Source organism: Nipponia nippon, unplaced genomic scaffold (assembly GCF_047370975.1).
Source record: "Nipponia nippon isolate SJK-2023a ecotype South Korea unplaced genomic scaffold, ASM4737097v1 scaffold_63, whole genome shotgun sequence".
NCBI classification, from domain to species: domain Eukaryota; kingdom Metazoa; phylum Chordata; class Aves; order Pelecaniformes; family Threskiornithidae; genus Nipponia; species Nipponia nippon.
This window is the reverse complement of record NW_028262384.1, coordinates 333117-360728: the sequence shown is the minus strand read 5'-3', so window position 1 is coordinate 360728 and position 27612 is coordinate 333117. Positions and strand designations below refer to the sequence as shown.

Genomic DNA, 27612 nt, shown 5'->3' with positions numbered 1-27612 from the left:
TGCTGCATGGGTGAGGGCTGCTCACAGCTCCACATCACCCCCGGGACATTTCACAGGGCACTCTTCAAGAAGGACATCAAGGCAGGGGCTACCTGGGAGGAAAGGCGCTTGCCAGGGTCGGTGCTTTCACTTCCCAGCTGTGATGGTAGGTGGAAATGGTGATGGAGCTGTCAGGTTTGCACAAGAGACAGGGACTCCTACAGCATTACAGTGAGTGATGGATAGGCTTTTCAAGGAACCTGATGAAGTCACTTCACCCACCTCAGCCTACAGAAAGCATTAACCTCAGCTTTGTGGTCTCCTCAGGGTTATCCTGATATTCTCTTGAAGACTTGCCAGCAGGGAGATCCCCCTGGGCAGTGCCTTGCTGCCAGGAGGTGTCTGCAGGGCAGAGCTGAGTGCCCAGCGCGTGGGATGGGATCTGTGAGCAGGGACAGGGAGGAGACCTGGGAAAGAGAAACAGCTCCTGGCAACTCCAGCTCCAACCAGTAGAGCCGTGGGCAAGGAGTGGGAGGCAACTGCAAAGAAGCACTGGGAGAGGCTGCGTTCAGGCAGCTCTCTTTTGGGCCTTCACTGGAGATGTCTGCTGGCCGTTGTCTGCTGGGCAATGAGCTGACTCTCCATTTAAGACACCCCATCCTCAGGACACCCGACTGTCTGTTTTGCCCATCCTGCCGGGCTTGCGTGCTGCCCCCCAGAAAGGCACGGCTCTCCTGTAGGATCCCAGGGAGTGCTGAGCCATCCCTTGTGGGGCGCCAGTCTCCTCTCAGATTCCTTTGCTTCTCTGTGAGAGGGGCCGTGTCCTGCCCTCTCCATCACAACTACACCTCTGTGCTGGCAAAAGAAGAGTTTGCAGATCTGCCCATTGAAACAGGACTCCCCTGCTTTCATCAGAGTCCAGTTGCTTTGCTTTTCTTCAAGAGTAACGTGCGTGCAGTCATGCTCGAGGTAGCAGAAGTGAAAGCAGAGGGCAGCTGGGAACAAGACTGATGGACACTGCAGCTCCCCTGACTCTGCCCTGAGCCACAGGAGCTGAGCCCTTTGGCCTGTCTTGTCTCAAGACTCCACACATTCAGTCATAAAAATGAGGATTTCTACCCCTACAAATAGTACTCTCCAGATGTGATGGTGGAAAATAAAAGACACAGAGAAAATTGTCATCAAGACATGCTAAGCCTCTCTTCTGCAGCCCACAGGCTTAGGAGTCAGGAGTGCAGATACTGAACATTTCCATTAAGGGATCCCCTCTGAGCAGGGACGGCACAAAGCCTTTTCCACGTGCCTCCCTCACCTGGCTGGGGTCTCCCTGTTTATCAGCACCGCCATGTTTGCCTACCTGAAGCCCTCCTCCATCTCCTCCCCACCCCAGGACCTGGTGCTGGCAGTTCTGTACTTAGTGGTGCCTCCAGCAGTGAACCTCCTCATCTACAGCATGAGGAACCGGGAGCTCAAGGATGCAGTGCGGAAACTGATGACTAGATGGTATTTTAGAAGCAATATACTGCCCATCTTCTTCTACGTATCACTTGTAACATAACCCATTACAGGCCCAACCTGTTTTTTATATGTTTTGTAGTTGTTTATGTTACTGGGGTTTTTTTTTTTGGTTTTTTTTTTTCACTTCTGATAATGTTGTCCACAAGGAATTTTCATTACTCATACCATTTCAAATTCATTATCTACCTGTCTTGTTTGACCCAGAGAGAGCACAAATGAATTTCCATACCCTCTGTGCATTTCAACATTAAGAAGGACCCTGCAGGGATGTTTTTTGTCTGAGATTTTTCCTCCAAGACCTTCTCTGGAGCTGCAGAGGCAGTTCCTGTGTCCAGAGTCCCTGCACAGCAGATCGGTGACAGAGCTGGCCTCTCTAGCACCATTTCCATCAGGAAAGGGGATCTCCTCAGGGCAGTGCCCGAAGGCTGAGGTCTTTGTCCAAAGTCGTTCTCAAGAACATGCCCAAGGAACAGAGTCTCCAGAGGACTGTTGCTTTGCTTGTTTCTCCCTGGGCTCAGTGGGATGGGTCCCAGTATGGTCTTCCAGGGACTGAGCCATGTCTCAGGTGTTACTGGTTGGGGGACAGCACCCACACAGATGGGGAAGGGTCTCCAATTAACCTGCCTGGGGCTCTACAGCATGTGCTAGGGCTGATGGCAGATGAGTGCTTTCCTGGAAGGGATCAGGAGCTGCCAGCAGAGCACAGGGGATCTGCAGGGACAGCGTGTGCCAGGAGGTCAGCAGTGAGTGGAGCCCACTGAGCACAGGCCTGCGCAAGGTGGAGGGACCCAGAGATAAAGTGCTAAATCTGGGTGTGAACCGCCAAGCGAGGGCTCTGCAAGCCCAGGGGGTGCAGCAGGCACAGGGAAAGGAGCCTGGTGAGTGATTCATTTTACCGTCAGTGGACTTTTGTAGACTGCATCCAGTGCAGCACCCAAACGCATCTCATGGTGTTGGCAATAAGGCAGGGTAGCTCTGAGCACCCTCCGTGGCCACAGAAGAGCTTCTGTGGGAGGCAGGCAGTGGCAGTGATGCCCCTGAGCTGGCTCTGCCTCCCAGCCTGACCAGCACAGCCCTGGGGAGTCACCCTGTGACCCCAGGTCCCACAGCCCACTTGCTCTGCAGAGCAGCCCCACCAGCTCAGGGGCTGTGGAGAGCATGGGAAGGGGGCGCAGAAATGGCCGGCCAGGCCAGCACAGATGTGCCCACCTTGAGGAAAGGCTCTGTGGAGAGATGGGATGTCCTGGGAGAAGAGCAGGACACCATGTGTGTGCAGGGGAGAGATGGGAAGAGAAACCCTTTGCTGTGGGTGCCAGCTCAGGGCAGGGTGCCCTGTGGCTGGGGCAGCGGGAGCTGCCTGAGGAGCCCCAGGGCCAGGACTCTGTGCTGTCCTGGGGAGCGGGGCTGGCCCAGGGGGCTGCAGGCTCCTGGGATGGCATCTCCAGGACATGACAGCAGGAGAGACACTGCCACTGACCTCCATTTCCTCCTTGCTGCGGGGCCAGACCAGACTGGGGAGAGGGCTGGGGAGTGGGGAGAGCTGGGAAGGGGCTGGGATGCCTGGGCTGGGAAGTGCTGGGGAAAGGGAAACACCAACGTACTGCTGAAGTGTGTGAGTGTGCAGGGTAGGGGCACACAGCAGTGTCCTCGCACACCCAGCCAGGCCTCCTGGCAGAGATGTGAAGGACCAGCAGAGCAGGACCTGGTCTCTGCCCATGTGTGCTGGACACCCTGGGAAAGCTGCCCCAGGGTAATCGTCACACACCAGCCAATAACACCCACCATTGCCAGCACTGGCCTCTCACCCCAGCTCCCAGAGGTTGGTTGTCCCTCCACCAAGGGACACGGAATGACTAGGTCAGAAGTCCATGTTTGCATTGTACAGACAAGTTGTAAGCATGCACATGGTATGTGAGTGGGGAGATGAACCTGAGGGAGCACAAATGCCTTCAGCTGCTCCTGGGGATCCCATGAGTGTCTGTGGGACACACGGTGTCTCCAAGTCACTTCCCCTTGAGAGTAACATCCCCTGGGAAACCACCCGCATGCAGCACTGAGATGTGCTTCCTAGAACTGAGATCCCCGTGTCCATTCCTCATGCCTTGGGGCATCTCAGAGGAGTGCAGAGCAGGGCGATACACCGCAAGGCTGAGGTGCCTGCCAGCCTCTGGGAGTGGCAACAGGAGGCCAGAGACACTACAACTGCTGCAATGCACTGCCTGTGCCTGGGCAAGGGAAGGACTTGTATCTCTGAACACCCCTGTGTACATGAGGAGTGCATGAGGACAGCTCAGACGTGGGCACCTCACAGAGCCCGGACATTTCTCTGTGTGACTCCAGGAACAGCTCCCACCGTCCCAGGGCGATTTATCTCACTCGCCTTGGAAACGCTCATTGCCAGTTCCTCTGGCTGCTATGATTTTCATTCTTGGCTTTCTGGCCTGTGCCTTCAAATACACAGCAGGAAAGCAGCACGCCTGTGGAGCATCTCACCTGGGCAGTCAGAAGGGGTTCTGCACGCAGCAGCGACATTGCCCTCTAGAAGAAGGCCCTTCTCACCTTTCAGAAGGCACAGAGCCCATTTAGGGATTAGTAACACACCCAGAAGCGCACACCTCCATGTTTCACCTCTCTGAACTTCCTTCTCCATTTCTTTAAGCAACGAACAAAGAAGGAAAAGGTTCTTCCTCACAGGTGTCCTACTAGGAGAGAGTGGATAAGAAGGACCTTAGCCTTCCATGGTGTCGCAGAAGAGCAGAATGCACCCCACTTAAAAGAGAGAAGCAGCAATAGGTTTTACTGAGGTAAAAGAATAATTTGAAAACGTTCAATAAGTTAGATGGAATTTAACAAAGGTTTAACAGTGGTTTACTAAGGTTCAATAAATTTGATGGCAAGGTTCACCTTATTAATTAGTCTCAGACTTGATCAACGGTTCATGTCTAATGGAATTCTCCATACCATGTTTATAATATCTGAGGAGCTACATGGATTAAGTACTGTTTCATAGTATTAATTCAGCATGCTCGCAGTCACTTACCGAGGGTGTTGTCGCAGGTGAGGGATCTCTCTGCCTTGGGTAAGGAAGGATCTCTCAGTCTCAGGTAAGGGATCTCAAACCCTGAGAGGCGTCCCTGCTCGAGGGGAGAGTCACCTCGCCTGCCGTCCAGCTGCCAGTCAGGGAGAGCTCACATTGGGCCCATCCTGATGGTAATATTTCTAGGGTGAAGTAGCTGGCTGCTAGTCAGCAGTATAGACAAGATGTCTTCATTTTAGCTCTGGCATCTTGTACTTTTGGCTTTCAAAACCACCTTTTGAAATCTTGTTCCAGACACCTTCACTGCCTTGTACGTCAGCCAGGGGCTTTCCAGCTCACACGTTCACCCCAAGGACGTGAGGGCTGTTGCTCCTGCGTCAGCCTGAACCAAAGTGCGGCTCGGAGCCAAGTGTATCCGTCACATTGACCAGATGCAGGGACTTTGAGGGATTTATTCCTTTAACCCTTGCCTCTCTCCCCTCATCCTCTTTTCCTAGGGTGTTTTGGAGTTTAAGGGTTTTTTTGTTGTTGTTGGAGGTGTTTCTGTAATTATTTTGCTGAGGAAGGTGGCGCAGCCTTGAAGCCCTGGGAGGCGGGGAAAGGTCTTACGTCCGGCACAAAGCCGGGAGCTCTGACCCCACAGTGAGCCCTTCTCTGCCCACGGCTCCCAAGAAGCATTTTCACCTCCCCACGTGCCTTCCCGGTGCCTGTTGGGATCCCTGCCCTGGAACACGCCAGAGCATGGGCACCGCTGCTGCGGGAGACATGACGGGACCGGGGCCCCGCCCCCCAGCTTCCGCTGGAAGCCCTGCCCCCTCCCAGCACCCGCAGGGGCCCTGTGCCCCGGAAGTCGCTCTCCTCTACCGGCCATGTGCTCCGCTGGGATTGGCTGGCAGGACCGGCCACCCCTGCCGGTTGGCCCAGAGATACGGGACACCCGGAAGGCCCTTCCCCTGCATCCACAGGGGCCGCCATTTTGGGTTGGTCGCCATTTTGGGACAGGGTGCCGCCATTCCATGGCAGTGAGCTGCCCTTTTGTTAAAGCTCATACTGCTCTGTGATTGGCTAATGGCCATCTCTCGACACCGTCACACCCGTGTGTTCTCAGCAGCCCCTGTGATTGGCTGGCAGGACCGGCCACCCGTCCCGCTGTCCCCAGGGGCACGTCCCAAAGGAACGCCCCTGTCATTTCCTACAGGGAGGCCGCCACTTCTGCCAGCCTCATTCCCCACGTCTTTTCATCCTGCATTGTGATTGGCTGACAGCCATTTCATGACGCCTTCATACCCGCATGTTCTCAGGCAGCCCTGTGATTGGCTGCCCACCTCCTTTGGTCCAGGAAGTGCTCAGATATAAAAATATCTACAATTATATAATATATATTTAGAAATAAGTGTACGAATACGTACAAATACATCTTTTATTTATTTCTAAATAGGTACAGTTTTTTATATATATACTTCTGTATATTATACTTAAGTATAGAATTTTTTATGTATATGTAAACATTTATAAAGGTATAGAAAGTAAATATATATAGCCATAAAAACACAGGTACGAAATGGATACACCTTTTTTAATAGGAGCTCCTGGAGTGAGCACTTAAAGTTTAAATGTGAATGCAAACAAAAGGAAGAGGCTGACAGCCATTTCATGACGCCTTCATACCCACATGTTCTCAGGCAGCCCTGTGATTGGCTGCCCACCACCTTTTGTCCAGGAAGTGCTCAGATATAAAGATACATTTATGTAATATATATATTTATAAATAATCGTACACATATATATAAATAGGTACAATATTTTTAAATAGATGTACCCCTATATATGTATTTATGTATAGATTTATATATCTTTGTAAATATTTATAGAGCTATAGCAAGTAAATATAGGTAGCTATTAAAACATAGGGATGAAATGTATAAAACCTTTTTTAAGAAGAGCTACTGGAGTGAGCCCTGAGAGGTCTGGGGTGGGGGGGCTTCAGCAGGGCAGAAGGGTGCCTGAGAGGTGGTGGGGTGTGGACAAGCTGGAACGTGCCCAGGGGCTACAGCCACCTCCAAGGAACAACAGACTCATTTGCCACACGATATTGAATAGATATCAACACATATATCTATATTATATATATAATATGTATAAAATGTCATAATATGTGATATTACGTATACCACAATGTATATAATACAGAATTATATAATAATATATTATAAAATGTATTTTTAAATTATATTATAATATAATATTATACCAATTAGTATATTCTATTCTAACATTATATTATGTTATGTTATGTTATGTTATGTTATGTTATGTTATGTTATATTATATTATATTCTATTCTATTCTATTCTATGAATTAGTATAATTATCATATTTATTATCAAAATTATTATAAAATAATAATTATTATAACTCTATAATTAATATGATTGTAATATAAGTATTATAATTCTTAAAATATAATAATTATTATATTATATTAAACTATATTATGATATATATGATATATAATGTTATATATTATATATGATATATATCACCATATATATACAATATATCACCAGAGGAGTACATAGCAAATAGGTTGGTATGTGCTTGTGACGTCACTCCTGCCTTAGTACCTCAACGGCAAGTACATGGAAATGGGCAGATACGTACTTGTGAGGCCACTCTCAGACAATAGGCCAGGGGCTGACTCAGGGCACGTGCAGCTGGTTGTGAGGGCTCTGCTGCCTGAGTAGCTGCTAGGCCAGGAGCAGGCCCATGGCTTGTGTCTGTGCTTCTGAGGTGACTCCTGCCTGAGGAGCTAGGAGGCCAGGAGCAGGCCTATGGATTGTGTAAGTGCTGGTGAGGTCAGTGGTGCCTGAGCAGACAGTAGGCCTGGATCTGGCACATGGCTTGAGAATGTCTTTGTGATGTCAGTGGTGTCTGAGTAGCTGGTAGGCCCGGAGAAACATGTCTTGTGCTGGATATTTTGAGGTCACAGGTGCCTGAGAAGCTGGTAGGCCAGGAATAGGCACCTGTCCTGTGTAGGTCTTTGCAAGGTCATTTGTGACCGATGAGCTGATGGGCCAGGAAGAGGCCCCTGGGTTGTGTAAGTGCTTGTGAAGTCACTGCTGCCCTGGCAGCTGATAGGCCAGGAGCAGGGCCACAGGTGGTGTAGGTTGCTGTGGTGTCACTGGTGCCTGAGGAGCTGATAGGTTAGGAGCAGAACAATGGCTTGTGTAGGTGTTTGTGTAGGTGTTGGGTCATTAGTGTCAGAACACCTGATAGGCCAGAAGCAGGCACGTGGCAGTTTTAGATGTTATGACATCACCTGTGGCTGAGAGACGGATAGGCCAGGAGCATGCACATGGCTTGTGTACGAGCTTGTGATTTCACCAGTATTGGATCAGCTATAGGCCAAGAGCAGGCATAGGGCTTGTGTGGGTGCTTCTGATGTCATCAAAATAGTAGTTGGACCCCACCCAAACATGGCTTTTTGGAAGAACCATCATCAGCAGAAACCCGTGCACAGCACCCGCACCCGTGTGACAGTGTAACTCTTGAGCAGACAGCGATGGCAGCAGGAGGGTGTGAGGTCACCGTCCCTATAACTGCTGAGCACCCAGTGGTGGCTGTAGGAGGGTGTGAGGTCACCGTCACTATAACTGCTGAGCACCCAGTGGTGGCTGTAAGATGGTGTGAGGTCACCATCACTATAACTCAGAAGCACACAGCTGTGGCAGGAGGAGGGTCTGAAGTCCCATCACCGATGGCACCGCGTGGCCGTGGGGCTCGGTGCAGAGCGGCCGTGTGCATCAGCGGGGCATGCCGGGGGCCGGGAGCTGCCCGGCCCCGTGTCTGCGAGGCCGAAGGAGCAGCCCCTGCAGCCCTGGCTGGAGCAGTCGGGCTGGGGGTGGCTCGGGGGCACCGCAGGGATGTGCCTGGGCACGGTGCCAGGAGGAAACCACAGACTTCCTGCCCGGGCGCTGCGCTGCGGGGAGCGCGGCGAGCGCTGCGAGGCCCCGTGGGCTGTGGTTTGTGCACCTGCAGGCTCCAGCTCCCGATCCGCCTGTGGGGAAGAACGGCCGCTCGGGGACAGGCTGAGAGTCAGGGGCCTGCCTGAGCCTCTGGGCTGCAGGTCTGCTGCCAGGGCAAGGCCATGGCCCAGCTCTGGCTCCTGCGAGGGACCCAGGGTGGGGCTGCGCAGGGAGGGACGGGCGAGCCAGCCCTCCTGGGATGGAGCTCTTCCCCTGCCCAAGGCCCTTGCCCAGCTGCTGCTCCCAGCCCAGTGGGGTCTGTAGCAGGGGCAGGGGCTGTTTCCTTCCCATCCTGACACAGACCCTGGTGCAGTCCCAGCTCTGTGGTTCCCTCGTCTCATGGTGGAGCTGGACACTTGTCTCTTGGCCTCTTGGATGAGCCCACCGTAGAAGATGCTCAGTGCTCCCAGTGCCCACAGCAGGGTGCAAGGGGTGACGGACTCATTTCCCCTCCACACTCAGCTTCTCCTGTGACGATCCCCTGCCACAGTGACCATGACACCGGCAGCGGGACATATATGTCCTTCATATATGGTCATGAACGGCGCTGGAGAAGTTCATTGGAGGGCTGGGCTGTGTCGGAGGGGAGATAGCTCCCGATAATGTCTCAAAAGGTGCTGCTGCTGCTTTGATTGGCTCCTCCTGCAGCTGGGTCGGCATCTGCAGAGATATATTACCCTCCCATCGTTGTTGTCCCCGTGAGTCCCCAGGAGCCGTGGCAGGGAGTGGGGCGCAGCAGGGCTGTGCCAGCAGGGCAGGAGGCTCAGGATGGGGATGGAGGCAGTCCTGTCCCCTCGGGTGCTGTGGCTGCTCCTCTGGGTGCAGCTGTGCAGGGGTAAGTGCCGGTTCCTTCGTTTCACAGCCCAGGGGCAGCAGTTACCAGCAGGGTCATCGGGATCCCTTTGGGAATGGGGTTTCTTTCCAGGCTCCGCTCAGACAAGGGTCAGAAGGTGCTCAGGTCCGTGGACCTTCTGCCTTTCCCTCTGCCTCTCTGTGTTTAAGGCAGCCTGTGCCTGCCTGCATTTATGGACCCCCCCCCCCCATCCTGGGTGACCCTTTTGGGACCCCTTGTTCCCCAGGTCTGTGCCCCTGAGGCTGGCAGTGGCCCAGGTGGTGATGGCAGCACTCAGCGATCCCCAGGGCACAGCCAATCTCCAGGGTGCCCCGGAGGGTTTGTGTGCTGCTCCCTGCCCCAGGGTGCAGGGGAACCCCGACCCAAGGAAGGCAGTTTATGCCCCACAGAGAGAAGGGGACTGGGCTGTGTGCACCCACAGGTGGCAGAGAAGTTTCCTTCCTGGGGGCTCCGGCCAAGCACAGGGGCTGGGCTGATGCCTGGGATGAGGAGGGGACACACTTGGGATCATCTCGGTGCTCCCTGAGGACCTGGGAAGCCCTGGGGGTGGTGTGGGTTTGGGTGGTGGCAGGGCAGGTGGTGGGCAGGGGAAGCTGTGGGCCTGGGGGCATGGGGCTTTCCAGGGTGTGCATGGCTGGGGAGGAGATGGTGCCCTGTGCAGCGCCTGGGGCACGATGTGTGGGTGGGCATGGGCAGGGGGCTGTTGGAGTGGGAGGAGGTGCCAAGGGCTGTGGGGCAGCGAATGGCCCAGCAGGGCCGGAATTGGCACCTGCAGCCTGCACAGCCCATGGGGAGAGGAGGGACCCCCACACTTCCCCAGGGACAGCTCAGAGAGGAGAGGGCTCCCAGCCTGGTGCTGTGACTCGACTCCCAGACCTGCAGTCTGGGGCTCAGCCCTCTCCTGACCGGTCCTGTGTTTTGGTGTTTGAAGGGGCTGCGGAGGTGAGGCTGGAGGATGGCGGCAGGCGCTGTGCTGGGAGAGTGGAGGTGAAACACCAGGGCCAGTGGGGGACCGTGTGTGATGACTCCTGGGACATGGCCGATGCTGCAGTGGTTTGTAAGCAGCTGGGCTGTGGGTCTGCTGTCGGAGCTCCTAAGAATGCACACTTTGGGCCAGGATCTGGCCCCATTTGGATGGATGATGTTGGCTGTGGTGGCACCGAGTCTGCCCTGTCTGACTGCAGACACCGTGGGTGGGGTAAACACAACTGTGCTCACAGTGAGGATGCTGGAGTGACGTGTTCAGGTAAGGGGTCAGCCCTTTCCCCACCTTTGAGGCCAGGATGCAGGGAGGGAACTGGCTGTGCCCTCAGGAAGGAATGAGCAGACACCAGATCAGGGCCCAGTGTGGCCAGTTGCACTGCTGAGCTGGGACATATGTTGCTGCTTCTGCCAGTGCCTGAGGAAAGCCCCGTGAGAGCCCACCCTGGGTGCGCACACCCTTCCTGGTCCCTGAGGGGGCTCAGCCCAGACTCCGTTGGTGCCTGGGGCTCAGGTGAAACCCCCTCCCTGCCCCTTGGTGTCTGTTGGTGCCCATCTTTCTCCTCCCATTCAGCCAGGACCTGTCTGGCATTGCCAGGGGCCAGGTCCCCCCATGCCAGAGGCACCGAGAGCTGCTCATGCGGCCACCCACATCTCCGGGGAAGGGCGCAGAGTGGCCGGGGTTTTTCAGGTTGTGCCTCCTGGCAGGCATGAGTCCCTCGGCCTAAGCAAAGGGGCTCCTCAGCAGGGGAAAGCACTGGCCTTGAGCAGAGGAGCAGAGGGGCACATGGCACCCCATTCCTCTCCCAGGGTCACCCCGTGAGAGCCAGCCCACGTGGACATGGCCCCGTGCTGTCAGTGGTGACCTGCTGCCCAGCCTCTCCTGCCTACCCCAGCCCCGGCTGCCCTGTGCCACAGGGGCTTTGCCAGCCCTTGCACTGTCCTCGGTGCCTGTCCTTGCACGGGGAGCTCGTGTCAGCGCAGGGCTGCTCCTCTGCCCGCTCTCCTGCCCTCTGCCTGGCCGTTGGTGGGGATGTGCGTGCCTGGCAGTGCACTCTGGCCCTGGCTGAGGACCCCCTCCCTGGGCAGGTGCCAGAGTGGGGGGCTGGCACAGACACTGACTGTACCTAGAGCTGTGCCATAGCTGTACCCCGTGAAATGGCCCATCTAACAGCAGTGCCCCAACAGCCTGAGACTGCCCTGAGAGAAGGGTGTGTTTCTGGCGATTCCAAGGGTTCCTCAGCCAGGCCCTGAGCTCAGTGGGCAGATCAGGCTGCAGCAGCCAACAGTGCCTTGGCCAGTGGCCCTGGGCCCCAAGTGCTCGGAGCGCTGCCAGGAAGCCCAGGGTCTCCAAAATGGCAGCAGTTTGTCTGAGCAGTGCCTACGGCTGGGGGTTTGGGAGAGAAACAAGGCCACAAGTGCTGTGCTGATGTCTGAGGAGCGGCAGGGTGTCCCTGGTGTGTTTGTGCCATCAGCAGCCACTGGGAGCTGCTGGGAGGGTCGTGGGGCTCTGTGCCTGTGGCCACCTTGCAGACCAGGTGGGACGTGGGCATGTAACTGCCAGAGGGCTCTGGGAACTCTCTGGGGTCTTTGCTTGCTCCAGGATTTGTCCGGCTGGTCGGAGGGGAGAGCCCCTGCTCAGGACGCGTGGAGATCCGTGATGGGAACCAGTGGAAAACTGTCTGTGACTCAGACTTTGGTCCCAAAGTTGCCGACGTGGTCTGCAGGGAGTTGCAGTGTGGTGCAGCCCTGCCTGTGCCCAGGGCAGCTGACTTTGGAGAAGGTGTTGGTGCCATGTGGGACAGAGAGCTGCAGTGTGTGGGGAATGAATCCTTCCTCTTCTCCTGCCCCAGGGGATCGCGCAGAGACCAGCCCTGCACCCACACGAACGCCGCTGGTATCACCTGTTCACGTAAGGACTGAGGGTGGGGTGTTCCATATCTGGGGGTGTGCTGGGGCCAAGGGGAGCAGGGCAGGGACAGTGCCATGCTGTGCTGGGTGTGAGGGCTGGAAGGGTGATGTCGTTGCCTCCAGCCCTAAAATCATGCAGAAAGAGGAGAAAGGCAGGCTCTCCTCCATTTGGCTGCTCCTCCAGCTCCTGAGGAAGCGAGAGCACAAGTCCGCCCTCTCTCATCCTTCTCTGTCCGCAGAGTACACAGGGTTCAGGCTGGTGAACGGCAGGATGGCGTGTGAGGGGAGGGTGGAGGTCCAGGTGCTGGGGTCCTGGGGCACCCTCTGTGCCTCCCGCTGGGATCTCTCGGACGCCCACGTTCTCTGTCGTCACCTCGACTGCGGGTTTGCTGAGTCCATTCCCAGAGGAGGGCATTTTGGGAGAGGCATGGGACCTGTCTGGAGAGACTCATTCCACTGTGATGGGACTGAAGCCCACCTGGGACAGTGCCCAGTGACCGCCCTGGGGGCCTCACCGTGCTCCCATGAGAACGATGCCGCTGTCATTTGCTCAGGTGAGTGCTGGGAAAACGCTGTGTTAACTCCATTTGTCCCTTGGGTGTGACATGGCCACCCAAAGCAAGGGACCCCATGGCAGCAGCAGGCTGCATTTCTCCCTTCAGAAATCCTGGCTTCACCAGGAATGCTCTGGAGAGCTTTATCTGCTCAGACTGACCACTCTGATGTGTGAGAGCTGAGGAGTGAACAGGGTCAGGCATCTCTGCTCCCCCAGAGCAGGGACTCAGGCCCTGGGGCCATCGTCAGGCCCAGGGTTCTCGGCTCTCCTGCTGCAGGACAGACCCAGGATGGGGCTGTGGGGCTCAGCTCCATCCCTCTGGCTGCAGACAGCCCTGTCCCAGCCCCACAGAGACCCCCACAGAGCCCAATCCCACACCCGTGGGGGCTGCCTAGGTGCCCCCAGCAGCAGGCCTGGGTGTGAACTACAGAGCAGGGCTGGGCTTTGCCCTCGCTTCTGGTCAGCACAAGTCCTAGTCCTGTCCTGTTTGATCCGGAAGGCCCCCCTTGCTCTGCTCCCTGCCAGGGACACAGGCTCCCAGGCCCAGATGCCCAGGGATGCAGAGGGGCAGAGGCGTGGGTGCTCTGCCCCATGGCTCAGCAGTGCCAATGGCAGCGCTGAGGTGGGGCAAGGCTTGTCCTGGGGCTGCCTGTCCCCAGGCCACCGCCGGCTGCTGCTCCCTCCTGCGGGAGCTGCCCCATCTGCCTCAGCAGGGACGTGTTGGGTGGCTCTGCCCCACCAAGAGCCAAGAGAGTGTCTTGCTCAGGAAGGCTCAGGGACTGGGGAACCAAGCCTGTGGAAAGCTGCTCCTGAAGCTGACCGCAGAGGGCTGGGGGCAGGCGGGTGAGCTGCAGGGGGTTGTGAGGGTTGGAGAGCCTGGAGAGGTGCTGCAGGTTTGTGGGCTGTCTGGTGGTGCTGAGGGCTGGGGCATGGCTGCTCTCCCCAGGCCCAGGCAGCTCCCCATCCCTGCGGCTGGTGGGTGGAGGGAGCCGGTGCGACGGGCGAGTGGAGATCTTGCAGCGCGGGACGTGGGGCCGAGTCTTGGATGAGCAGTGGGACATGCAGGAGGCCAGCGTGGTGTGCCGGCAGCTGCGGTGCGGAGAGGCAGAGAGAGCCTACAACCCCCCGAAGCCGCAGAGAGGGACGGGTCCCGTGGGGCTGCGAGGGGTCCGGTGCGCAGGGCACGAGGCCAACCTGACCCTCTGCAACACCTCCGTGCCTGAGAGCGCGCTGGCAGCAGGGATTGCAGAGGACGTGGGGGTCGTTTGCTGGGGTGAGTGGCACTGCACAGGCCCCCCCAGGCTCTGGGCTGGGTGGGCAGCCGCCCCCTCATGGCAGCTGGGGTTTCTTCCTGCTGCAGGGAGCCGGCAGGTCCGGCTGGTGAACGGGCCCGGGCGCTGTGCTGGCAGAGTGGAGATCTACCACCAGGGCAGCTGGGGGACTGTCTGCGATGACGGCTGGGACCTGTCTGATGCCGCCGTCGTTTGCCAGCAGCTGGGCTGCGGAGGGGCGGTGGAGGCGGTTGGCTCCGCTCGGTTTGGGGAAGGCTCCGGTCAGATATGGCTGGAGAGCGTGAACTGCTCCGGGGCCGAAGCTGCTCTCTGGGACTGCCCAGCAGGGTCCTGGGGGCAGCACGACTGCGGGCACAAAGAGGACGCAGGAGTCGTCTGCTCAGGTCTGTGCTGGGAGCTGTGGTGGGAGCCCAGTGCCCGGGGAGGCCGGGACGAGGGGAGATCCAGCAACGGCCGAGGCTGTCCCTGGCTGCCTCTGAGCCCCTGCCTGAGCCTGTCCTGGGGACACCCATGCACAAACCCCCTCGGTCCCACTGGGGGCCCCTTGGAAGCTGAGCTGTCCCCAAGGCTTAGCGGGGAGGGCATGGGTGTCTGTCCGTCAGGGACTTCTCTCTGCCCCTGGCAAAAGGGTGACTTGCTGGCCGTGCCTCTGCCTGGCTGAGGGCCTGCGGGGTGAAGAGGCTTCTCTGCTCCCATAGCCCCAGAGCAGCCTGTTCCCCTCTGGGGTCTTTCCTCCCAGATTTCATGGCCCTGAGGCTGCACAACAGCACCAACTGCTCCGGGCGCCTGCAGGTGTTCTACAATGGCACATGGGGGACCGTTTGCTCCAACTCAATGACTCCCCAAACGGTGTCGCTGGCATGCAAGGAGCTGGGCTGTGGGGATGGAGGGACGCTGGAGACACGCCTGCCCTATGGTAGGGTGTCTGGCCCCACCTGGCTGGATCGCGTGGAGTGTGGGGAGAGACACAGCTCCTTCTGGCAGTGTCCTTCTGCTCCCTGGGACCCACAGTCGTGTGATGACCTGCGAGACGAGACCCACATCACCTGCAATGGTAATTCGGAGCTCCCTGGGCACCAGCGTCCCCCCAGCTCCTGCTCCCTGCTGGGCACAGTCAAGCGCAGAGACGGGGCCCACAGGGGCTTTCACTTTACGTGCCAGACCCTGCTGCTTGTGGTGGCACAAATGGGACTTCAGCTCTCAGAGCCCCACACATTCCCCAGCAGTTCCCAGCCGGGCTCCTAGCAGCGCCCGGGGGAGGCAGAGGTGTCTGCAGGCAAGGTCTCAGAAGAGACCAGCCAGGGCTCCAAGGAGCATCCCCTCCATGGACACCCTCCTGCTGCTCTGTGAACCAGGGTCCCTCTGGGGCTGAGCAGTCAGGGTCCCCCACATTGCCGTGCGTGTCCCCTGAAGGACTGGGGTTCAGCTGCTGCCGTGAGCGAGGCGGCACGGGGAGGCATGAGCAGAGCTCAGCCCCACACTCTGCTGCACGACCCCCTTCAGCAGCCCCTTCACCGCAGCATTTCCTTCTGCAGGGAGACGGCCAGAAACAGCCCCGACCCTGGGGACCGTGTGCCCAGACTCCACGAGCTGCACAGGTAGCTGCTCCTCTGCATGCCCCTCTGGCCTGGCAGGGCTGTGCCTGCTGTCCCGGTGCCCTGGGAGGTCTCTGCCTTCTCCAGACAGGGAGAAGATTCGTGCCGTGGGAGGCGAGAGTGGGTGCTCGGGCAGAGTGGAGGTCTGGCATCGCGGCTCCTGGGGGACGGTGTGTGACGACTCCTGGGACATGCGGGATGCCGAGGTGGCCTGCAGGCAGCTGGGCTGTGGCCCCGCGGTGTCTGCCCTGGACGAGGCTGCGTTTGGGGAGGGGACGGGCCCCATCTGGCTGGAGCAGGTGGAGTGCCGGGGGACAGAGCCATCTCTGCAGGACTGCTGGGCTCGGCCTGGGGACAGCGGTGCCTGCCGGCACAAGGAGGATGCTGCCGTGCGCTGCTCAGGTGAGCGGCAGGGCTGGGACCCTTGCTGGAGCTCTTGGCAGAGCTCCTGAGAGCAAGGCCGTCCTTGTGGAGCCTGGGAGCCTGGTGCCAAGTGGGCAGCAGCCTCTGTGGGGCTGGATGTCCTCTGGCTTCTGCCTGCAGGGCCCTGCAGCCCCCAGGGGCATCTCCTGGGCTACCTGTGCCATGCTGCCCAATAGCCAGAGCAGGGCCCTGGGCTCTGTCCTGGCCACCCTGACCAGTTTTGCAGGAGGGGCAATTTGGGTGGGCTGTGTCAGGGATACATGCACATACACGCACATACGGCGTGTGAGAGAGGAAGCTCCCTGGTACCTGCACACCCACCCTCTCAGCCCAGCTCTCCTTCTCCTCTTCTACAGCTGCACCCACGACAGCAGCACCAACCCCCCGACCAGGTAACCTGTCCTCCCCGATGGTACTGGGTCTTCTCAGGGCCAAGTGTGACCCATGGCGGGAGGGAAGGAGCTCCTTGCCGGGATGTGAATCTCCCAGAAAGTGCACTGGGAGACCAGTGGGGCGGTGGGGTTGGGGAGGTCTGTCATTTCCCCATCAGGGTGGGATCTTCCTCATGACTCACTCCTGGGGTCATCTACCCCTGGTGTAATGGGGGTCAGGACTGGGGTGTCCCAGCCCCCCACCTCTCCCAGGCCTGGTGCTAACCTTTTTGTGCTCCTGCCATGCAGATCCCACCCGGGGCCGTCCGACCGTCAGCGGGAGAGTCTCATTGCCCGTCATCATCTGCATCAACCTGGGGGCCCTTCTCTTCCTTGTCCTGGCCCTCCTGGCCGGGCAAGTGCGAAGCGCCAGGGCTGGGCGCGGAGGTGGGTGGTGGGGAAAGATGCCTCCTGGCAAGGCCAGGGGTGCTGTGAGGTGTGAGTGAGTGGCACAGGCAGAGCTGGGGGGATAAGGGTGTGTGCTGCCTTCATTCCCATGCACCGCCTCCTTGACTGCCTGACCATGGGCCACCAGCAGCAAGGGGCAGAGAGAGTGCAGACACGGGGGGAGGTAGGGATGGGTTGAGGACAGAAATGGCAGAGCTGGGGTGGGGGAGATGGGAGCAGAGGGGAGACAGAGGAGGACATCACACTGGCAGCGCTGTGGGCAGCTGTGGAGGGGGCTGTGGGGCAGGGGAGATGCCAGGAGGAACACAGGGCAGCAGGGTCGATCCCCATGGTTTCAGGCCCCCAGGCTGTTCCTCTGTGCAGCCTTGACCTCCCCGCAGGATCCATGGGGCAGAGAGGGGGCAGCTCCAGGGGAAGAGGGAAGGCGGGAGCTGCTCCAAGCTCAGCATGAGGGAGCTGACCCAGGGGCCAGAGGGGCACAGGGGCTGTTTCTGAGGGGACGGTGCGATTGTGTCGCTGCCCCAGACTATGTCCATGGGGACATTGCCCTCACTGAGGAAGTGGTAGCGGTGACCAGACAGCACAGCAGGGCTGTCCTATGGCAATAGGCTTTTGCTGCCTCAGGGGACCAAAGCTGAGGGAGCAGGGCGGGATCCCGTCCCGTCTCTGCCTGTCCCTGGGCCAGCCCTGCTGCTGTCCACAGGCTCTGGGAGAGCTTGGGAGCCCTTCCCTGAGGCCGTGTATGAGGAGATCGGTTACAGCCCGGCGTGGGAGAAGCAGGCGAGGTTCAGTGGCTCAGGTGGGTGGGGGTTCCTCCCAGGGGGCACATCTGCCAGCCTCTTCCCTGTCAACCCCACCCATGGCTGACCCCTGCAGTCCCCTGGCCCATGGTCCCTGCAGTGCTGGGGCTGTGGGGGCTGTGGGGAGAGCAGCCAGGTCCCGGGCCCAAGAGAGGAGCTTCCTCCCCACCAGTTCTTCCCGTCCCAGCTGGGGACAGCCCCTCTCTGCCTGTCCCTGCACCCCTCTGGGACACGTGAGGGAGGAGGGAAGGGGCTGTCCCGGGGCAGCTCTGGGAGCCCCTTTGAGACAGGGTTTGTCCCAGGGGAGCAGGGTGAGTCCTGAACCCTTCTCCCCACTCAGCCCTGCCTCTGTGGGTCCCCCGTCCCCAGCAGCACTGACCACAAGCCTGGTCAGCAGAGCGCACTCCCCTAACAGCCTCTGCGCCTCTCTCCAGGCTTCTCTTCAGAGGGGTCCCTGACCAAGCTGCAGCCCTACCCCGGGGACAGCAAGGAGGAGGATGGTCCGGGATCAGCAGCAGGTAATAGGGTGCGGGAAGGAGTGGATCTCTCCTCCCTGCAGACATGGGAAGAACAGCGGTGTCACTGAGTGTCTCTGTCGGAGCTGGGGAGGACATGGGGGTGTCTCCTGTGGTGCTGCCAACACCGGTGTCTGAGCCCCATGTCCCTGCGCATCCTCCCATCCTCTGCTCTGCAAATGTATCTTCTCCCTGTCACCAGCTCCCCTCTCCTTTCAGACGTCCCAGTCCTGCCCGGAGGTGACCCAGCGGATGGCTATGATGATGCCAGGGAGGTTTCTGACCCTGGGGAGGATCGTGCCCCTGGGCAGGGAGACTGGGAAATGGGCAGGGCACCACAGGAGGCAGCAGGACCCAGGGATGCACCTGGAGGTGAGAGGGAAAGAGAGCGCTGCCGGATCCTGGGCTGCCATCCCTGGTGCCGGATGAATTGTTGTACTGGAAGGCCCAAAATTTTGGGATGAGGGATTGTGCCCCCAGAATTTTCTTTGGAGGCCCAGGGGTGGGAGAGGGAGCTGAACGTCTCAGGACTGGTGAGGAGAAGGGAGGAAGGTGATGTACAGAGCAGGAGGGGCACCCCATGGGGAGAACGTGCAATGGCTGCCTTGCTGCTTGCAGGGGCAAAGCTGTGCTCCCAGAGACGTGCTGGGGCCCCTGGAGCTGAGGGAGATGCCTGGTCCCTGTCCCCAGAGAGCACAGGCTATGACGATGCTGAAGAGGTGTCTCTGGCACATCCCCCTGAGGACACACAGGCTGTGCCACCGGAGCTCAGTGCACAACAGTCCCTGAGCCCCGCGCCAGGAGAGCCCGTCCCTGCCGTGCAGCTGGGTGCAGCCAGGAGGGAGGAGAGGTCTGTGCAGCTGGGAGAGCCGTGAGCACCAGGGAACCGTCTCCCTTTTCCCACGGGCAGCAGAAACAGCCGGGCATTTCCTCTCTTTTTATTCCCCTGTTTTTGCATCATGCCTCCATATTTGTTCTTATTAAAAGCCTTTAGGGAGTTGAGCCACAGCCGGTGCTTGCATGGGCAGGTGTCAGGGTGTCTCCCTGAGGCTGATCGGGAGGAGCGGAGCACAAAGACATGGTGGTGGGGAAGGGGCACATCTCAGGGACAGACAGCAGCCTCGGGGTCAGATTGTGGGGCTGTGAGAGCCCCTGGTCCCTGGGGAATATTCCTGCTGACAGAGACATTTCCATCCTGCCAGCCACAGTTTCCAGCCAAAATGTCTCTCTCCAAGGTCCTGTGAGTGCCCATCTCTTCACCTCAGCGTTCCCCAGTTGCTCTTTCCTCTCCCACAGCAGTGTTGCCCCATTCCCTGCTGGGAGCTCAACCAGGCGTGGGGTGACCCTGGAGGGGCCCAGGGGGAGCCCAGGCTCACACACCCCTCTGCCCTGGTCCCGAGAGCTTTCCTGCTGGCAGCCCCCGGTCCCAAGCCAGCCCCTCCATCCCCAGCCCTGGGCCCATCTCTCCCTGTGGAGATGCAGGGCTGGAGCCTGCCCCGGTGGGGGTTTCCCATGGGATGGAGGCTGTGTTTGCAGTGCCCATGTGTGTCACCCATCCCCTTGGGGGTCTCGCCCTGGAAACACTGCTTTCCCGTGGATGTCCCACAGTCGTGCTCTGCCCAGCGTGGGGCAGCAGTGCAGAGGGTTGGGGTCTCACTGTCACGCCCTCGGGTAGGTCCTCGGGAGCTGCAGGAGCAAGCCCAGACCTGGGGCACAGTGCTGATCCTGCCTTGCTCCAGAGCACAGACCCAGCCTGCAGGGCCGGATTGTTCAGGCCCCCAAATGCCATGAAACGGGCTCTCTCTGCTCAGGTGTGCTGCCCCCTCACACACCCCCAGGGCCTGTGGCTCATCTCCCTGAGGAGGAGGAGGCAAAGCTCTGCCAGGTGCCAGAATAAGGGAGAAATAGTACAGCTGGGGAGGGCAGAGCTGGTGGGGAGGTGGCATGGGACACACAGTGGGCTTTTCTGCGTTGTCTGCCTGTGGTGGCTTGAATCCGCAGGTCAGTGTCCATACTGGTGCCCACTGTCCTGTGTTCAGAAGACATCCCCGCCCCCCCCCCCCCTTCTTTGCTTCACTTTTGTACCTTATTTCTTCGAAATTTCTTTCTCACCGTTCCCAGGGGCTGGAGACCCTGCAGTGAAAGGCCATATCTCACAACCCAGGTGTTCTGCCACTGAGCTACATCCCTTTGACACCTGCCAGCAGGAGAGACACTCTCCTCCCGTGACGTGACCAGCACAGTCCTGTTGTCCCCCTTGGTGCCTCAGGGACCCTCTGCAGAAAAGAGCATTGGAACCCTCCTGAGATGGGGGAAATTCAGGACTACCTCTGCACTGGGGCCTGATCCTGGCACAGGGCTGTACTACAGAGCACTGCCCCTCCACGTCTCTGCAGGGCAATGGGGCAGAAGCAGGCTCTTGCTGCAGGCGCTGCTCCCACGCTCTGGCCCACCCTGGGGTGTTTTGATGGAGAGGAGCAAAGCCCTTCCCTTGAGCCTCCCCTGCCCCCCAGGGCTACAGCCCTCTGTGTCACATCTGTCCCCAACTGCACAGCAGGAGCCGAGCAAGAGGCTGAGGGAAATGCCCTCCCTGGGCTGTGGCCTCACAGAAGTTAGCCCTATGGTGCCCGTGGTGCCCTGGACACCCCAGCCAGCCCCAGCAGGTATGACAGTGGCGGGGACACAGGAGCAGAAAGCTCACAGCCCCTCATCCAGGCGCTGGGCTTCACCCTGCACCCCTCTGCCCCCCAGCATCCCTGCAGGTGGGGGGAAGGGCAAGCTTCCCTCTCCCTGGGGCTGGGGGTGTGGGTTGGGCTCAGGGACCTTTCCATTCCTTCGGCATTGAGGACTCTGCTGATGGCAAAGCAGTGTCCTGCAACAGCCCTGGCTGGGCTCTGTGTGGCAGAGTGGGTGAGCATGGTCAGCTGTTAACTGAAAGGCCAACGGTTTGGCCACACGCAGGGGTGGTGTCCTCGTGGTGCTACAGCTGGGGCAATTGTGTCGCCCAGTGCCATAGAGTTGTTCCCCAGTGAGCCCCTGCCTGGCAGAGAGGGCTTGGGGGAATCAAAACCAGACCGCAGTCACCGTGACCTTCTGGAGTGGTGGAGTGGAGGAGGTAAGGGGATGAGCTGCTCATCCAGTCTGCTTTGCACACATGGCCCCAGGGCCCGTCCTTCTCAGTGACTCTCCTGTTCTTGCTCAGGAACAACCTAGAAGGACTCTTTGGGAGCAGTGAGAGTCCTGCAGGCTCTGTCCCTGCGGCCAAGCATTTTCAAGCTTGTGCTCAAAGCTGGCCAGACAGTAACCTTGCTTGGACAGAGAGTCTCTCCCTCTCCCAGTCCTCTCACTTGCACTCAGTCACGAAAAAAGCCAAACTCCTCTGGAGGTGCTGAACAGCTGGAGAGCACCAGCTGAATGATCCCCAGCACGGCTTTGTCAGCTGTCCTGGGCACATGAGAGGTCTTACTGGGACAGAGCTCCCTCCGGAGGGAGGATGCCGCCATTGAGGCCTCAGCTCCAGGGAGTGCCTCTCCCTGGGACTGCGGGGATGGTGGTCTTGGTCTGGGAAATGGGGTCCAGGTGAAGGAGGTGTGTGAGGATGGGACCAGTGTGTGCACCACTGAGAATGACAAAGAGGAGAGAGACGGGGTCTTTGCAGAGACCCCGCAGAGGAGAGATCTCGATCCCTGTGGAGCAGGGAAGGAGGGACAGCTGGAGACCACCCCGGAGGAGCACTGAAGGGAGAGTCCTGCCCAGGGAGGGGCTGGGGCCTGTTGGTGCTGGAGGAAGGCTCCTTCTAAGCCACAGATCTACAGCTACAGAGCCGCCATGGTGCTCTGGCAAGAGGTGAAGGAGCAAGCAGGGCTGGGGCAGGCTGGAAGAAGGCAGATGGGCTTTGCAAACATGGAAGGGAGAAAATGATTGCTGAAGCCCGGGGTTGAAGCAGGGACCTTGAGATCTTCAGTCTAACGCTCTCCCAGCTGAGCTACTTCAGCCCTGCCTTGCCCCATTCTAACCCTTGTCCCTGTGGCAGCGGTGCCAGGCCACAGGCTGACACACAGGAGGAGGCTCCTCAGGGAGGTTCCCAGGGAAAAGCTGTGCCCAGCCTCAGGCAGAGGGGACCTGGCCCCTCCCTGCCTCCAAGGCCCCGTGGGCTCCAGGTTTGGTGGAGGCCAGCTCGCACTGGCTGTGCCAAGATGCGTGGGGGCCTTGTACAAATGTGACAGTGGCAAAGGTAAGTGGGCAGGCCAGGCATGGGCAGCTGTAAAGGCTGAGGGTGGAAGAATTGTGGGACTGGTGGAAGACCTTATCTCCTTCCCCATGGAAGGCCTCCCTCCCACCACCCTTTTTTCCCCAGCTCCACTTCACCCCTTTGTTCCCAACTCTTCTGCCCCTGAGCAGTGCAGGGGGATGGGGAACGGAGGCTGTGGTCAGTCCAGAACAGTTCCTCTCTGTGGCTCCTTCCTTCTCACACTTTTCCCATGGGGTCCGTCTTGTGGGCTACAGTCCTTTGAGATGAACTTGCTCCAGCATGGGCTCTCCTCAAGCCACCATTCTTGCAGGAAATATCCTACGTCTCCAGGCTTGGGTCCTCCACAGACTGCAGGGCTTACCTTCTCCACCGTGCTCTCTGCCATGGGCTGCAGGGAACCTGCTCTGGTGCCTGAAGCACCTCCTTCTTCACCAACCGTGGTGCCTGCAGGGCTGTTTCTCCCACTATTGTTTCCCTCACTCCTCTCCCACTTTGGCAGTTGTGACCTTTCTTAAATACACTTTCACAGAGGTTCCACCATCCTCGTTGATGGGCTCAGCTTTGGCCAGCGATGGGTCTGTTTGGAGCCAGCTGGAAGCAGCTCTGCCTGGCATGGACGCAGCCCCTGGTCTCTTCTCACAGAGACCACCCCTGCAGCCCCCCCGCTACCAAAACCTGCACCTGGACACCAAGACACAGTGTAAAGCTTTGCCTTGCTAAATGACGTCCCCTGCTCTTCCCTCATCCACAAATACAGTTTACTCACTGGGGAAGAAGAGAGAGAAGCAGAGAAGGCCTTGATGCTGTGCAAACCCAGTTCAGCACTAGCTACAACATTGGGGTGTTGTCAACACTGTTTTGGTCACAAATCCCAAACATAGCACCATACGGGCTGCTATGAAGAAAATCATCTCCATCCCAGCCAAAAGCAGCACAATGTGCCTGGAAATACAGTTTCCAGCATTCGCTGCTCTATCACCTTGCCAGGGAGAGAGGTGAGGCTGAGTGGCCTGTAGTTCCCTGGGTCCTCCTTCTTGCTCTTCTTGAAGATAGGACTGACATTTGATTTCCTCCACTCTTCAGCCACTTCCTACAGTTTCGATGACTGGTAAAAGATTATTGAGAGTGGCCTCGCAATGACATCCTCCAGCTCCCTCAGCACTCGTGGCTGCATCCCCTCAGGGCCCAGAGACTTCGGTATGTCCAGTTTGCTTACGTATTCCCTGACCTGATCCTCTTGCACCATGGCTGCCTGGCTCCTGACTTTCCCCACTGGTCTCTGGGACCTGGATTGCTGAAGGCCTGTCTTGCCAGTAAAGGAGGAGGTGAAGAAGGCATTCAATGTCATGGCAACGAAGCTGGTGAAGGGTCTAGAGCACAAGTCTTATGAGGACCGGCTGAGGGAACTGGGGTTGTTTAGTCTGGAGAAGAGGAGGCTGAGGGAGACCTTATTGCTCTCTACAGCTACCTGAAAGGAGGTTGTTGCGAGGTGGGGGTTGGTCTCCTCTCCCTATTAACGAGTGTTAGGACGAGAGGAAATGGCCTCAAGCTGCGCCAGGGGAGGTTTAGGTTAGGTATTAGGAAAAACTTCTTCACCAAAAGGGTGCTCAAGCATTGGAACAGGCTGTCCAGGGAAGTGGTTGAGTCTCCATCCTTGGAGGTATTTCAAGAACGGATAGATGTGGTGCTCGAGGACATGGTATAGATGGACTTGGCAGTGATACGGTTGGACTCGATGATCTTAAGGGTCTTTTCCAACCTTGACGATACTATGATTCTATGATTCTATGGCCTTTCCCATGTCCTGTGTCAATAAGTCCCCCACCTCCTTCAGCAATGGACCCACAGTTTTCAGAGCTTTTGTCAGCTCTGTCAGTACAGAAACCCTTCCTCTTGCCATTAACATCCTTCATGAGGTTCACTTCTACTTGGGCTTTGGTTTTCCAGACTGCGTCTCTGCATGCTTGGACAGTCTCTCTGTATTCCTCCCAGGTTACCTGTCCCTGCTTCCAACCTCTCCATGCTTGCTTTTCATGTCTGAGTTTGCCCAGGAGGTCCTTGTTCCTCCATCCAGGCCTCCTGGCATTTTTGCCTGACCACCTCTGGCACCTCCAGTGTCACCAGGTGTTTGTGTTTGAACAACTCCCTCCTGGCCTCTGCCCCCAGTAATGAGCATGGGAGCTGAGACAAGGAACTCACATGCAGGAGCCTATTTTGTGCACCTGTGTGAACTGAGGCAAGAAGAAACCCACCACCTGTGGGGTTGTGGCAGGCATGGGATAAAGTTTAGTCCCCTTCTAGCCCCAGGCCTACAAACCCAGAAGGAGATGCCTTGACTGACTCAGCTGAATCCCTTCCCTCAGCAGGGCTAAAGGAGATCATTCCCTGTCCCTCTCTGGGTGTCCTGTCTAATGATGGGAAAAGAAAACGTGATTTTCATGTGCAACTCTTTTTGCTGACAGGAGAAATGCCACTGCTGGGAGTAAGTGTCTCTCCCCAGCTAAGGGAGGGAACATCGATGATTCCTTCAGGCTGTTTCACAGCAGGTTCCCCTGGAGCCCCAGGGACACCTGGAGGGAGCCCAGAGGGGGCAGAGAAAGTGCTGCCTTGGGCTGGTCCTGTGCTGCTGAGCTGGGCTGGGCTCCTGGGATGGAGGGAGCTCCTGGCAAGAGGGCAGTGCTGCAGAGAGACAGCTCTGCCCAGGAGCAGCTCCTCTGCAAAGCAGAGCAGGGCTGAGGGCACTGCCTGCAGGCACCAAAGGGAGAGGAGCAAGGCAGAGAGAGGTTAACGTTCGTGTGGGGTGAGAGGATGCAGAGAGCTGACTGGGGGAGAAATCTTCACAGGCCTCTGCACAGAAAGTCTCTGGCTGCAGGACAATGTGGATGAGTATCCTGGAGGGTTGTCCTAAAACTCAGGCATCCCACAGCCTGTAGGATCTTTCCGGAGGACTCTCACAGTTTCCCTAGTGTAGAGGAGAAGGACATGCTCCAGAGCAGGGATTCCCTGCTTCACCATCAGAGGGACAGGGCACAATGGCTGCCTTCTCCTGGGGATGGCTGCAGGGGTGTGAAGGGGTGCCCAGAGCTGTCCTTCCAAGCAGGGTCCCTATGTCCCCAGGGGGCTGTGTGCTGGGGCAGGGTCTCTGCCACCCTCCAGGGTCAGCACTCGTCCTGCCCAGGGAGCTCCCCACGGCACTGTGGGGAGAAGCTGTGGGTGGAAGGGGCGACCCCCAGCAGGGCAGGGCAGGGTCCTTCTGCTGGTGAGAGGCTGCTGCATGGGTGAGGGCTGCTCACAGCTCCAGATCACCCCCAGGACATTTCTGAGGGGCCTTTGGAAGAAGGACATCAAGGCAGCATTTACCTGTGTTGTGGTTTAACCCCAGCCAGTGACTAAGCCCCTCACAGCCGCTCGCTCACTTCCCCTGCCCCAGCAGGATGGGGCAGAGACTTGGAAGGGTGAAAGTGAGAAATCTCGTGGGTGGAGATAAGAACAGTTTAATAACGGAAATAAAAATAGTAATAGTAGTAGCAGCAATAATAATAATAATAATAATTTAGTCCCTCACAGCACCCCTGGCCCAAACCAGCTAAATTGTGCTCAGTAGGCGGAGGCCAGGCCCCAGCACGGTGCGACAAGCGGTGTCTCTTTGGCATAGCCAAGGCCAGGGCACCCTTTTTTCAAACGTTCTGGCACTTCATCAGGATCCTGCACTTGTTTGTGTTGAAGTCCCAGACCGTCAAAGGTGACAACCCTTCTAGGTACCTGCCCATATTCTCCAACATGCCTTGAAACCCGTAACCACGCTGCCTCGGGGCCAGGGTGTTGCTCCAAAATAGTGGTTAACTTTAGAGAAAGCTGAAAAACTAGTCTTGAGAAGTACCAATAGGAGTACTTTGGTTCCCCAAGGATGTCCAAGATACTGAAGAGTTGTTGTACCGAGGGAGAAAACATCTGCCACGCAGGGAAAGGTGGTGAAGGTGCCATTCTGTGTTTCCTCCACCAAAAAGCTCTCGGAGGAGAAAAGGTGAAAAGTGTAATTGTTGATTGTCTCCATGAGATGGTTCCCAAAGTAGAGTAGTGGCATCAGTGCAGAGCTCAAAGACCAGATTAAGCTCAAGGCCACTGCTTTTATATATATATATATACCTGCCAGGTTTATATACCTGCCAGAGAAAGCACCACCAAGCGCTACAGAGCACAGCAAACAGCAAAAGCCAAAGCCAGCCTGTAACATGTACAACAAAAAACGGGAGCATGGCACAGATCAGATAAACTAAAGTTGGGGACAGAGGAGTCAATATGATAACCAGCAACTGTTCAACAGCTATCGCAATTATAAGTTCCCTCTACTACACTCTGGTCAAATCTGTGGTTAACTCTATCCCAGCCAAAAGCAGTACAGCAGGACAGAGACCCCCTGCTGAGTCCTGTCCTTCCCCCCACCCTCCGCAGGTACTAAGGGAACTGGAGGGTACTGGGAGATGGGAAGCAAGACGTGACCATGGGGAAAACAAGGCCCCCAGTGTCCGTCTGTCCCCACGAACGTGCCTGCCAGTGCTGCAGAGCGGTCTCTCCCTTCTCCTTCTAACCCTCCCATCCCTTCTCCTCCCCTTTTGTGCCTGCCTCTGTTGGTCTCTCCCTCCCTGCCTCCATCCCTGGGTTTCCTACGATGGGGCAGGGGAAGATGCATCTCCAAATGGGAGAGGGGAGAGCTGGGCTCATAGCTTAGGCTCCCACCCTGTATACCTAGGCAAGATGGACAGATAAACCAAGTGTTCCCACCAAAGAAGAAGTAGCACAATCACTTTTCTTTTTCTCCCCTTTCTCTCTCTAAAACAACGGCATACCTTTTGTAGGTATCCTGTAGGCAGGTCAAAGCCTGAGGAGAACAACCTTGCTAAAACTTTATTTGGGAAATAAATGTGGTCCAAAGTCCACTGCCTCACAGAAGCGACTGCAGGAAAAACAGAGAAACTCCCAGAAGTGCTCTCAGCCCTGCTCGGAGAAGGCGGAGAGAGATTAGCTACAGTTTAGAC

At 57.6% G+C, this 27612-nt stretch overlaps 1 protein-coding gene and 1 non-coding gene across 7 annotated transcripts; one reads left to right on the top strand and one right to left on the bottom strand.

Moving 5' to 3' along the window:
* The first annotated feature begins 9290 nt into the window (after window positions 1–9290).
* Window positions 9291–19258, top strand: LOC148051225 (antigen WC1.1-like). Of its 6 annotated transcripts, none has more exons than XM_087738274.1 (15): window positions 9291–9394; window positions 10344–10658; window positions 11997–12305; window positions 12544–12858; window positions 13807–14133; window positions 14221–14535; window positions 14892–15206; window positions 15688–15750; window positions 15835–16149; window positions 16527–16562; window positions 16851–16988; window positions 17713–17808; window positions 18256–18327; window positions 18544–18696; window positions 19015–19258. In XM_087738274.1, the coding sequence occupies exons 1-15, from the start codon at window positions 9328–9330 to the stop codon at window positions 19197–19199; spliced, it is 3021 nt and encodes a 1006-aa protein (XP_087594400.1). In that variant the 5' UTR covers window positions 9291–9327; the 3' UTR covers window positions 19200–19258. The 6 variants fall into 6 exon arrangements, with proteins under 6 accessions (XP_087594400.1, XP_087594397.1, XP_087594399.1 ...); XM_087738271.1 differs by having other exon boundaries at window positions 18943–19258; XM_087738273.1 differs by having other exon boundaries at window positions 18244–18327.
* A 2988-nt stretch (window positions 19259–22246) lies between these two features.
* TRNAF-GAA (transfer RNA phenylalanine (anticodon GAA)) lies at window positions 22247–22319 on the bottom strand. The gene has a single exon. It is a non-coding gene; the product is annotated as a tRNA-Phe (tRNA).
* Between the last annotated feature and the right edge of the window lie 5293 nt (window positions 22320–27612).